Source organism: Paramormyrops kingsleyae, chromosome 17 (assembly GCF_048594095.1).
Source record: "Paramormyrops kingsleyae isolate MSU_618 chromosome 17, PKINGS_0.4, whole genome shotgun sequence".
Lineage (NCBI taxonomy): Eukaryota > Metazoa > Chordata > Actinopteri > Osteoglossiformes > Mormyridae > Paramormyrops > Paramormyrops kingsleyae.
Genome location: NC_132813.1, coordinates 16,328,765 through 16,341,378, shown reverse-complemented (window position 1 = coordinate 16,341,378; position 12,614 = coordinate 16,328,765). Strand labels below are relative to the sequence as shown.

General features: G+C 47.8%; 1 protein-coding gene across 1 annotated transcript; it reads right to left on the bottom strand.

Annotated features, from left to right (window-relative positions):
• Window positions 1-10,878: 10,878 nt before the first annotated feature.
• Window positions 10,879-12,560, bottom strand: ovca2 (OVCA2 serine hydrolase domain containing). Its single transcript, XM_023818014.2, has 2 exons — window positions 12,119-12,560; window positions 10,879-11,641 (listed from the first exon to the last, which is right to left on the bottom strand). Exons 1-2 carry the CDS (start codon window positions 12,279-12,281, stop codon window positions 11,103-11,105), a joined length of 702 nt encoding a protein of 233 aa, XP_023673782.1. The 5' UTR covers window positions 12,282-12,560; the 3' UTR covers window positions 10,879-11,102.
• Window positions 12,561-12,614: the final 54 nt, after the last annotated feature.

Sequence of the window (12,614 nt, the reverse complement as noted above, 5' to 3'; positions counted from 1 at the left end):
ATTCAGTCGATTAAAATAATTACAGGTAACTGACTGAATTAAGTTGTTCTTTACATCCGTTTGTGTTTTTTTAACAATGTGTTACCGGCGCATGTTCCATCTCCCTTTTCTCCGCTAGGAACCCTGGCATTATTAATAGCATCGTCTTCAGTCGACTAAAATTCCTCTGTGACGTAGAAGGCCACGTACAGCTCGGCGATGCTTTTCGTGAATGAGTCCCCCTCCCATACCGCTTACTAGTAGTACAGGATCTCTATAAAAAGCTTGCAATTGGAAACTGTCTCAAATTCTCAAGTTTCCACAAGGCAGATATAGAGACGCGAGGATAAAATAGAGGTAGAACCCGGGAAGCAGAGCCAGAATATACAGTAATGCTGCGGCGATTCTCTGGTTATAACACAATATCTTTAACATCTATTTTTCTTAACCGAAATAATACGAATAGTGTCACTGTTTCTTGCAAAGAGAAACAGCATATTTCTCCTCTTTGGAACTCAAAAGGAAACGGAGGTAAGTTCCTATGGCGTTAATTTTATTTTTATTCTTCCAGCCAATTAATATTTCGTCAGTGTGACGTTATTTACAACATACGATAAGTGTGATATATGGTCATAGGTTAGCATATTAATATGTTAAAATATGCAATATTTGCATAGATGTAATGACCTGTTCTAAACAGAAAGATGCTTATTTTGTGCTGCGTGCCATTTCGTGGGAATACGGGGGATTGCGGAAGACCTCAGAGTTACTGCAGTGTGACTCACTTTGGCGCACATGGAAAGCGGCCGGTTTAGAAAATGAGGGAAGAGCCTTGTGAAGAACGTATTTAGCATTTTAAGGCTCAGGTTTGAACTCCTTAGCGAGGTATTCACTGTATATATTAAATTGCTAGATGTAAAAAATGAAAATCTTGGTTAGTTTGATAATGGCCGAGAGTGCCGCTCAAAGGTCAATGTTGCTGGAACCTTTGAAGATCGTGGAGCACGTGGCGATCGTAGGTCTCTGTAATCTTCAGTTATTCCATCCAGTAGCTATTAAAGATAAAAATTATATTAATATATGTCAAAGTCGCCAACAGGCGTGTAGCCTAAATATTGGTAAATTATGCAGCTGGGTTAAATCTACTAAAATCTCAGTTTCTGGTAAAACTTGTGATTTCTCCGGGGAACTATTTGTAATTTCAGCTATGTGGATTGCATAGAGGCATTTTTAAGGAAACCCCTTTTGCGGTAAAATACAGAGTTCAGCGACAATACTGCTAATACTGTCACGGAATGACAATATGTTTCACTTTAATTTAGCCTCCTTCCATTTAAACGATCCAGTTTAGACTATATGCGCTGCTTGAAATTGTACGAGTGACGCATGAAAAATGTAAAATTCGAATAAAATTTCGTAACGACTTAGAGGTAATTTTACGGAAGATTCTGAAAGCACAACTGTCGTCCCCATTAATCGCCGCCCTAAGAGCTCCCATTTTAAATCCTTTTTAACCGGCTCGAAATTGCACCTGCCATCAACTATATTTGCCCTGACATACATTTTCCCCACCCTAACGTCGATCTACTTTTATACAATTGGCATGACAATTAAAATAATTTCTAAAATTCCTTTCCCCCCATACAATTTCAGCTGCTTAATGTTTGCCCATAAGACATTAGTGCTGTAGTCAGTCTCTAGTTAGCAAACGGCGAGATACAAAGCACTGACGTCTCTTTATACCAGTAGAACACCGACTGCGTATTTTCCTGTGCATATCCGTGCCTCGTCTGAATGATTTCCATAAGAAACGCATACTGTCGCGTTGCTAAAAATTAAAGTAAGACATAGATTCACTTGTAAACGTTAGAGTCGCCTCGTTTAAAATCAGCGGTTGTCTCCCTACCTGTCAGCCTATGTGTAGTCATTCAAAAGGCAAATACGACAAAATTGTGTATACTCCATAATACTTAAAATATCGCTATGAAAACGTGACTCTAGTTGTTGCTTTTCATTCCACTAAGAACCGAAGATTTGCATTTCTACATAAATTGACTTTTACTAAGATAACAGAAACGGAGCCATCAGCTGGGAAACCTATCTATAATAAATCCCCCCTAACCGCGCTTCCGGTAGCGCTCCGTAGCAGGATGTGTCTAATTATGGGCTTCTGCCTTTGTCCTCCTTTTCCACTTATCATGGGAAGTTGTCTACCGGTAGTTCTTTTCTCTTTGTAACCCCGAGTCAGGTTTCGTATATATTTTTTAACTTGTTTATCCCATGTAGGTTAATTGCCCTTTTTAAGAATTGAAATTCAGTCACGTGTTCCCGGAGGCTGAAGTCAGTTCTGCGTCATACTTGCGCACTATGCAGACGATTTGCACTCACCCATTGTATCCCCTTAAAGAGGCAGGCCTCACTCGCGTCCCCATATCCATCAACCGCATTGCGAAGTTCGCGCGGGGTGCCAGGGTTGCTAAGGGTGGGGCGGGGGGCCGGGGAGTTATGCGTGGGCCATGTGAGATGTTCCTTGGGTGTCTCTTCAAGTTAGAAACTGTTAATGGCGTTTCGTTTAACCATTTATAATAAGCAGTTAAGGATCTGAAATTAACACACTGTAGAACTGTCCTACCTCCACAAGAAATAGCCATATATTGTTCTTGTAATGTTAATGGAATGGACGAAAAGATATGTGGGTTTGAGAATGTGGACATGTATTGCCGCTAATTAGCTTTAATTATCTGCAGGTGACGTCACGTGTTTAAGTTTGAGTTTTTTTACTTGCAGTCTCCGATCTTATGATTCAAATATAAAATATTAACAATTTTATCCGTGCATGATAATGACGCTATATTGACAAACTATTTTGTCCATACCGTTGTCACTCTTTTCCGAAAATTTCACATGTTTTTAACCGGTGACGACGAACACAAGTCCATCCGGAATCGAATCCCGTGGACCCAGTAGGTCTCCTGTTCAGAACCATGGACAGCGGCCTCTTGCGTTAAAATGGCATTACTGAATACAAGAAATCTTACTTTAAACAGGCGAAAGATATTCTGATATAAGTACGGTACAATTAATGTAGGTTTTGTTTATGCCTATCTGGAAATTCAGAGTCAGTTCGCTGCAGCTAATGAAATACAGCCGGCCTGCTTTGTACGGCAATTTAGATGTGCTACCACATAATCTCATACACAATAACGTAATTTCCGTATTTTTTGTTCTTTCACTGCGGCTGAAAAATTGTGGTCATGTGACTGTCCAGATTCTCCTTCTAATACGTTGTTTATTTGCTACTGGGAAAGTAGATTCCCAATGAAACAAATATATGGACAGGAAAACTACCTCCACTGGGCAGCCCATTTTGAATTTAAACTTGCTGCTCAGGGACATCTGGGAAATGAAAGAATGAAGGAGATCATGAGTCAAAACTGTTTAAAGAACAAGCCGGGGGCTTGTTTACCAGTAGTGCATGAAAACACCTGATGTTTGAATAAAGCTGGACATAAAAATCTGATTTTACAGTAAATCTTTTTAATGTAGCTGTGGACAAGGGAGTAGGACAGTTTGATATTGGGGGGCGGGGGCACAACTTAATAATTTAATAATGTAAAAGTCTGCTTTTTTTGGGTGGGGGGGTGAATGAAGCCAAATTAAATATTGGGGGCTACACCCCCCTCCCCCCAGTTCCTACACCCCTGGCTGTGTAATATATCTTTTTGGATGTTTTAAAATGTGCAAAAGCCCCCCGTCCACTATTTTCCCAGAATCCCATGTATCTCTCAACTGGCTGACTGCTGCTGGTTTTCACAGTAAGGATTTATCACGACCCATCAAACGTATGTCAACAGCTGTTTCTCTGCCATCTTGGACACATTAAAAATGTGAAAGCCATGGAGATTAACTTACCGTATCTCAGTGTGGGATGGAGTTCCTCTATGGCGTCTGTGTCACATTGGAGTTTCTGTACAATAGATGATAAACAGACTGAAAAGCTTTCTTCCATTTTCCCTGTGCATCACTGCAGTACAGTGAGCCTGGTCCCTGTGACCTGCACAGCTGCAACACGTGTGGTTTGCAGGTCTCTGCCTGTAGGGGGCAGGCGTGAAGCCAGCGGTTACCGAGCGAATTGGATCATGTTCTGCTGCTAATGGAGTGTTAGTGTGGAACAAAGCTTCTCTGTCAACACAGCTCGTGCTTCTTTTCATGAAGAGCGGCAGTGAATGACGTTTTGTTTGACAGTGCTGCTGGCTCGCAGTGTGAGTTTGAGAGACAGCACCATCAACAACGGGAGGAGCGCGGAAGCTAGACGGGTATCTGTCATGGGGATGCGGCCTCCATGGCACGTCTAAGGCAGTTGGTGGCCCGTCTCCCAAGCCGCCATGACAATGGTCAGCGCATCAACACCTTGGCTCTAGACTGCTTACTGCTAAGACTGTTTGAAAGCACAGTAACAGTCTACAGTCATGGCTACTGATGCCTGGCAAGCCGCTGCGGTCTTCCTGAGGCACCAAAGAGCAGGAGCAGACCCTGAAGGGGGGAGGAGGTGCTGTCACAGACGCCCCCCCCAGCAAATCCTTGGTCAGACCCTGGCCAGATCCGGTCAGTTCCCAAACTAGAGACGTAACCACCAAAGAGAAAAAGTGTCTCCCTGAAATCCCCATTTTGAAGTCGACTGTGCCTCAGCAAACAGATCAGTCAGACGGGCCGATCTTCCAGCTCTGCAACCAACCTGCCTTTCCTGCTGTCTCCATGGTGACCGTGGCTTTAGATTGTTACTGTAGCAACCGCACCATAGTAACAGTCTACAGCCATGGTCGCTAGGGGGCAGGATCCACAGCAACAGTAGGGTTGCACTGCTACTCTTGGGAGTGTGGGGGGGGGGGGGGCGGTGTCAGAGACAAAATAAAATAATTTATATACTTTAAAAAGCTTATTTTTCAGAAACTCACAAGCAGTCACACGTGAAATGTGAGCTCTCCATTGGCAGGCATATGACTGTTCCAGGTAAAATATTAAATCTTAATTCCAATGACACTATTTTTCGATATCCCATAATGCATTAATGCAATAGAGACTTGTAAGTGTGGTCTTTACTGATATGAGCTGACCTACATGCATGGGTTAGCAGACCGGTCATATAAGACCATCCCATAGTGCAGGTATCGAGCCCAAGTGTAATGTTTTCTCAGCTGGTGTGCAGGCTGGCTTGGTGCCCGCTGCGCCCTGCACATAATACGCCCCATTAGCTGTGAACAGGTAGACTGACCCCACCATGGCACAAGCCCTTCCAGCTCAGTGTGTAAAATCCTGGCAATGCAGTGACTCCCACTTGCCTTCGCTATGAATGAAGCAATCGCGGGGAAACGCTGTGCTGATCACGCCAGTCAGAATGTCTGACTGCTAGCGATGTCACCTGTGAAGAGAAGAATGTGCCTTTGACTCTCAGCTGGGAGGCATCCCCGTCCGGGAGGGGCCACATTCACTCACAGTCCTGTGAAATGGGATGCCAGAGTCTTAGCCGTCAGCCACTGGCTGACATCCTCCCCAGTGTTCCAGACCTCCTGCGCCAGTGCCTCTCTTCTTTCCCCCCATATGCCCCGCAGCTCCCTCCCCAGTGCTCCCTGTGCCTCTGTCCCTCCCCAGCGCCTGCGCCTCTGTCCCTCCCCAGCATTCCAGACCTCCCTCCCCAGTGTTCCAGGCCTCCCTCCCCAGTACCTGTGGCTCTGTCCCTCCCCATCGGCCCTGGCCTCCCTCCCCAGTGCCTGGACCTCTCTCCCTCCCCAGTGCTCCCTGTGCCTCTGTCCCTCCCCAGCATTCCAGACCTCCCTCCCCAGTACCTGTGGCTCTGTTCCTCCCCAGTACCTGTGGCTCTGTTCCTCCCCATCGGCCCTGGCCTCCCTCCCCAGTGCCTGGACCTCTCTCCCTCCCCAGCACCAAGCTTTTTTTGCTCTACCGTTTCCAATATGTCATTTTTCCTCTTTCCAAGCACAGATGGAAAGGGAAGTCCGAGGAGTATCCCTGGTTGAGTTCTGATTGTCATCCTCCTAGTGGTGTGTTGGGCTCCGTAATGTATGGCAAACAGTGTTATAATGTATGTCCACTCATTTGTGCTTTTATCCTGGACAGGGTGATGGGGAGCCTACATTCCAGCCATATAATATCTTTGCTTCTTGTTTCCTCTCCGTGTCACATAGGTATTCCCACTTCCTCCTGCAATCTTCTTGTTAGGTTAACTGGTGTCTCTAAATTGCCCATATTGTATGACTGTGTAAGTGTATGCCTGTATGTACCCTGTGATGCACTGGCATCACGTCCAGGCTGTACCCCAACCCCGTGATGGACTGGCATCACGTCCAGGGTGTTCCCCAGCCCCGTGATGGACTGGCATCCAGTCCAGGGTGTTCCCCAGCCCCGTGATGGACTGGCATCCAGTCCAGGGTGTTCCCCAGCCCCGTGATGGACTGGCATCCAGTCCAGGGTGTTCCCCAGCCCCGTGATGGACTGGCATCCAGTCCAGGGTGTTCCCCAGCCCCGTGATGGATTGGCATCACGTCCAGGGTGTACCCCAGCCCCGTGATGGACTGGCATCACGTCCAGGGTGTACCCCAGCCCCGTGATGGACTGGCATCACGTCCAGGGTGTTCCCCAGCCCCGTGATGGACTGGCATCACGTCCAGGCTGTACCCCAACCCCGTGATGGACTGGCATCACGTCCAGGCTGTACCCCAACCCCGTGATGGACTGGCATCACGTCCAGGCTGTACCCCAACCCTGTGATGGACTGGCATCACGTCCAGGGTGTTCCCCAGCCCTGTGATGGACTGGCATCACGTCCAGGCTGTACCCCAACCCTGTGATGGACTGGCATCACGTCCAGGCTGTACCCCAACCCTGTGATGGACTGGCATCACGTCCAGGCTGTACCCCAGCCCTGTGATGGACTGGCATCACGTCCAGGCTGTACCCCAGCCCTGTGATGGACTGGCATCACGTCCAGGCTGTACCCCAGCCCTGTGATGGATTGGCATCACGTCCAGGGTGTACCCCAACCCTGTGATGGACTGGCATCACGTCCAGGGTGTACCCCAACCCTGTGATGGATTGGCATCCTGCCCAGGGTGTACCCCAGCCCTGTGATGGACTGGCATCACGTCCAGGGTGTACCCCAGCCCTGTGCCCTGTACTGCTTGGGACTGACTCTGAGCCCCCCAAAAACACTGGCTAGAATAAATAGTGGGAAGATAGATGGATTTTTAATAATAAGTCTGGAAATAATACAGACGAATAATAAGTCTCTGTACGTTATACAGACGCGCCACACTATGTAACTTCTGCCTGCTAAATAAAGCCATGAAGATCAAGCCTGCTGACAAGTTTTGACTGCATTCCTGAACCTGCACATGTCTCACTATCTCAGCTTACAAACATCTGCACGCTGAAGATGCCAGATCGAAACAGTGCCCCAAATCGTTGTGCAGACCGGAGACATATTGGCACTGCCGCTGCCCACCTTGGGTGATATTTCGGCAAGACAGGGGAGGCTGGCAGATGTAAAAACTGCAGGATACTCCTTCAGCGACAATGACAATTCAAGTAAGATTTAGCTCCCCTGATGACCTGCTCTTATCTGAAGTTTAGAGACACTGGCGATGCCACAGCTCACTGCACTGCTGCCTCCTGGGACTGGTCAGATCCTGTCCTGCTTTTATTCTCATTGGTGCAGCTGGACATCATGACAGAGACTAGCACACAGAGAGTGAAACAACAGAGAAATAAAGAGACTTAAGCTAAGCTGGTGGCCCGGCCTATGCTGGCCCTTCATCCCACACCTGGACACAGACTCAGCTATTACTGCAGTCCTGTCACAAAGAAGTTTGTAGGAAAGGTGCATTGTGGTGTTCCTGTCCGCCTCTGCAAGCCTCTGATGGTTCCATCTATCAGTCCCATCTGTCTCCAGTTCTCGCTCTCCTCCCTTTCGTTCTTTTCCTTTAATCATCTCCTACTTTCCATCTCTGTTTTATCCTCCCACCTCTTTGACTCATCCTTCGACAGTTCTCGCCGTTTTTATTTCTTCTTTTTCAGTTCCTTGCTCCGGCAGACGCAACAGCCCCACTTGCCCGTTTCCCCCATCCCCCCCAGGGCCTCCGACTCAGGGACAGTTGCACAGCACAGCAGAAGTACCCAGTTGGCTATTTTAAATACTGAGCCCTCAATGTTTGTTTGTATGACAGATGATGTTCTGCCCCCTCAGTTATTAGGTCCAGGACATTTTTATTATTCTCATAATCCCCCCGATTTCACAGTAGACTGTATGAAAATTGATTTTAGTTTGTGAAAATGAACAAGTGGGGACATGGTGACTAGAATTTTACACATTCTGAGAGCACAAGCTGTGCAACTGTATTATGGGATATATTACACTTTGGTGGAGGAGCGTGGTGGCTCTGATTGGCTTCATGACATTGCTGTCTGGACTGGGCACCCACACACACGCGCACACACACTTCACCTGAAACCTAAAAAGGTATAAAGCAAACCACCCAAACCTCTCCGGAACCCTTCTCTCATACCTCAATGTTAAAATACTCACTGTCATTTCCACACTGTGATATTGCAAAAAATAACAAACACAAAGGAAAAATACTACAGGATCACATTCAGAGCAATTTGCAGTGACATTACACTGGTCATTATAATATGAAATCCACCACATAACGGCTGAGTTGATTCATGCTATTACAAGGACAAAAGACCATTTGCTGGCTTAAGAATAACAGTTCCCTCTACATGCCCCTCCCATCTTGGACCTTGGCCTATCATAAATCAGCTGTCATGGTTTTAGAACCGCCCACGTGGCCCAATTCCTGTTCTCTCCAAAAAGACTCAAACTATCTATTCCATACCCTACTGCCTCCGTTCCCAATGTCTAACCGTCTCGGTACTACCAAGATAGAGCAAATTCTAGATGCAGGAGGTCTGTATGAGTCATAAGGAGAAAACACACACACACACACACACACACACACACACACACACACACACACACACACACACACACACACACACACACACAGAGGCAGGGAGCAAAAACACACGCACTCTTTCCTCCAAGAAACACATGCATGAGTCAGGAGATCTAAGAGATGGAGGGATGAATGGTGAGAGGTAGAAAAGAAAGACAGGAATTAGCCATGTCAGAGGGAGAAGTGAGAGATGGAGGAATGAGGGCTATGGAAGCAAGTGGAAGACAAAAGAAACACAGAAAAGTAGAGAGTGGAGCTACAGGGGAGAAGGAAAGCAGGCCGGGCCGACTGTCAGAACCCGACCCCGAGCTGGACTCACGGAAAGATGGAGCGAGGGCGGAGTGGACCGCAGAGGTGTGACTCATGTGATTTAGCAATTCAGCTCCCTGGAACACAAAGACTGCCAGATACACCCCACCCCCGCCTCACCAGTCACCCTGAAGGGGTGCTCAGGACGTGCACACACGGGCGGGTGGGCACACAAACACACACACACGGCCTGGCCGACGCATAGAGGGACACGGACACATAAATGCACCAGTTAGACCCATTATTCATACAGTGATGCATATTGGGACCAGTTTAACCCATAATAGGTCAGACCTAGAGCTAAAAAAGCCAAGGCTGACTGACTCATTAGTTACGGACTGAAGCATCAGACTGAAAAAGGCTGACAATGATTCTGTCATATTTCTTACTTTTCACTTTAGACAAAATGACTGGTACAACAGAGGAAAGCCAACTTCGTATGCCATATGGATTGGCATTAAAACCACCCAGTGCGCTGTCACGGGGTGGGGGGTCAGGAAGCACAATGCACTAGGCAGGGACCTTGTGTGGGATGTCAGTCTGACATAGCGCACACACTCATACGTTACAGGATATTCAGTGACCCCCCCCCCCCAATTCCCAAAACTGCATGTTCAGGTACTACAAGAAGAAACAGGGATACCCAGAGGAACCCCACACAGACACGGGGGGGAACACACCAACTCCACACAGGCACGGGCGGAACACACCAACTCCACACAGGCACGGGCGGAACACACCAACTCCACACAGACACGGGCGGAGCACACCAACTCCACACAGGCACGGGCGAAACACACCAACTCCACACAGGCACGGGGCGGAGCACACCAATTCCACACAGACACGGGCGGAACACACCAACTCCACACGAGTACGAGCAATTAAATATCAGCACTGCCTTTCTATTTTGTGATTTTTCTGCTTGTTTGAGTCATTTATTTGACTGAATGCTCATTCCACTGCCATCGGAACTGAACAGGGGCTTCAAAATCTGAACATTTGACTCCTATCAGTGCAGAAGGAAAAAGCAAGGTGTGAAACACAGATGGTAAGGCAATTTAAGAGGGTACAGGGACACCTATCGGGAGGAGAAACAAATCAAACTCCCTTCTTCTGCAGGCAGGAGATGAGAGGACAGGAAATGTGATGGCAAAATACACAGCAGAGAACTGCAGACGGACACGGAGAAAGAGAGGAACCATAATTCCCTGCACATCTGGATATAGTTTGCGATGTCACTCACGTACCCGTCTCCCTCCGGAGACACATTCACTTGCTGACACAGAACACCGGGTAATACTTTGATCCGGTAAGAAGCACCGTGAGCAGTATCAACAATTAAATCAGTCGCCACTTTAGTCTTTACAATAGCCCCACCTAGTGGAAACTAGGCGTTATTCACAACTGGGGTCACAAATATTGGATTAGCCTTGACATATTATTTTGAGGACTGACCAAACTACATATCCATCTTTGTGGAAAGGGGGAAAAAAATCCTCATTTATAGGTGTCCAGCAGTTTTAAGAACAAAAGAGAAAAAAAACTGAAGAATACAATATAAGTGAACTGGTTTTTATCAGTGAAGGAAACAGATTGTCAGACAAGAATTCCTAGCTGGTTCACAGGCCACGTCTGCATCCATCACATGCTTGTGTTGGATTAAGCGACAGTCTGTACTGTGTAATCAATCATGCATAGAAGTCACACACCACAAAGCCATCATGTACAAGTGTGCCGATAACTCAGCGCTATCTGCCACACATCCATGCTTTACTTTGTACTTCACTCCATCTCTCCTTCGTTCTGGAGCTTCTTCAGGAAATCCAGGTAAATCTGCCTGTGAGCTGAGGCTGCAGGTACAAAATGGCCTCCGGGGTGAGTCAGGACCTGGGGGCAGTTAAATCTCGAGAGCAGCGCTTGGCTCTTGGCCTCTGGGATCACGCGGTCCGTTTGCCCAAAAACATGCAGGGACGGCAGGGAGAGGGCCGGCGCCTCGTACAGCTTGCCATGCTGGGCACATGCACTACGGAAGCCTGCCACCAGAATGGCGAAGCGGAATTTGAATTGGGGCTCCTTGCCCTGCTCCTGCAGTGCACAGAGCATCGCCACTAGGGCAGCACCCTGGCTGAAGCCCAGGATCCCATCGAAGGGACCCAGGCCTTGCACGGCCTGCCTCACTGCCTCCACACTCTCCTCCAGCCCCAGACTCGCCTCACATTCCTGTCCAGCATCAAAGCTCTTGGCCTGGACATCCGAGAACCACCAACCCCTTGGGTCCTCTTCACCACCGGCAATCTCCTGCTCTCCCTCCTTCTGCCCGGCTGGTGGGGGTAAACACAGGGAATCCATGAGGCTTACAGATTAACTTTCAATTTAAACTCTCAAGTGAAACTCTTTTAGGAATCTTATCAGCTGGTTTCAAACCAGTTTCCCCCCCCATCAGTGTCTTCCAGTGGTCGCATTTAGTTCCGATTTTTAGTAAAATATGCAACGCCATAAAAGGATAACTTGAGCTCTTTGAATACGGCCAAAATGCTAATTGTGTCACAGGACAGCTATTCTGCAAAAATATCGAATACGAAACACAATTATTTCATCTATAAGCCTATGTTAACAGACGATCAGAACTCATCAAACATTGCAGTCAGTGAGTTCCAATTCCAAATTTTACCAAAAACCGGAGAGAAAACTACAGTCCACGTACTGTCGGAGAGCCACATGCATCAGGCCTACAGGAGAGTACAGCAGACTAGCTCGACTTCCCTAAAGCCCAGGAGGGACCTGGCGTTAAGCCTCACCGCCTTCGCCGGGGACCCGGTGTGGTGCGTCAATATACACCAACTCCACCTGTTTCTTCAGCAGCTTCCTAAGAGCTCCGGTCTTTTCCCTAAAGGTGCTGCCGTTCTGCCGATAACCGTGAATGCAGAGGATCCGGAACGGCGCCGAGATCGGAGCAGACATGGCCGGGCCGGTCGCCTTTTAAAAGGGCGTTTTGCCGGCTACACTTTCGCTTCCTAGCCGGCGCCGGCGCCGGCGCCTACGCCATAACCGGGTGGAAACGAAGTTTGTGTCGGCGGTTCCTGGCACAGCATGAGCCGGGAGACGCAAACAGCGAGCTGTTAAAATGCAATCACCGTGTAATTAAAAGTTAATGTCTCAACACAATCTGGGGCCGTGGGTGCTGGCTGGCGTCCATCTGCCAGTTTCAAAATAAGATTGTTTTTAAAAACGCCACACAAAACGCGCTATTTATCAGCGGAGCTACCAAATGGCGACCCCTGGTGGTCATCGGGC

What these genes read in the sequence shown, in the direction of transcription:
- ovca2 (XM_023818014.2), bottom strand. Translation starts at nt 12,281, where the DNA reads ATGTCTGCTCCGATCTCGGCGCCGTTCCGGATCCTCTGCATTCACGGT. An exon ending in CCGGGTCCCCGGCGAAGGCG is followed by an intron (nt 11,642 to 12,118) that starts GTGAGGCTTAAC and finishes TACCCCCACCAG; the next exon opens with CCGGGCAGAAGGAGGGAGAG.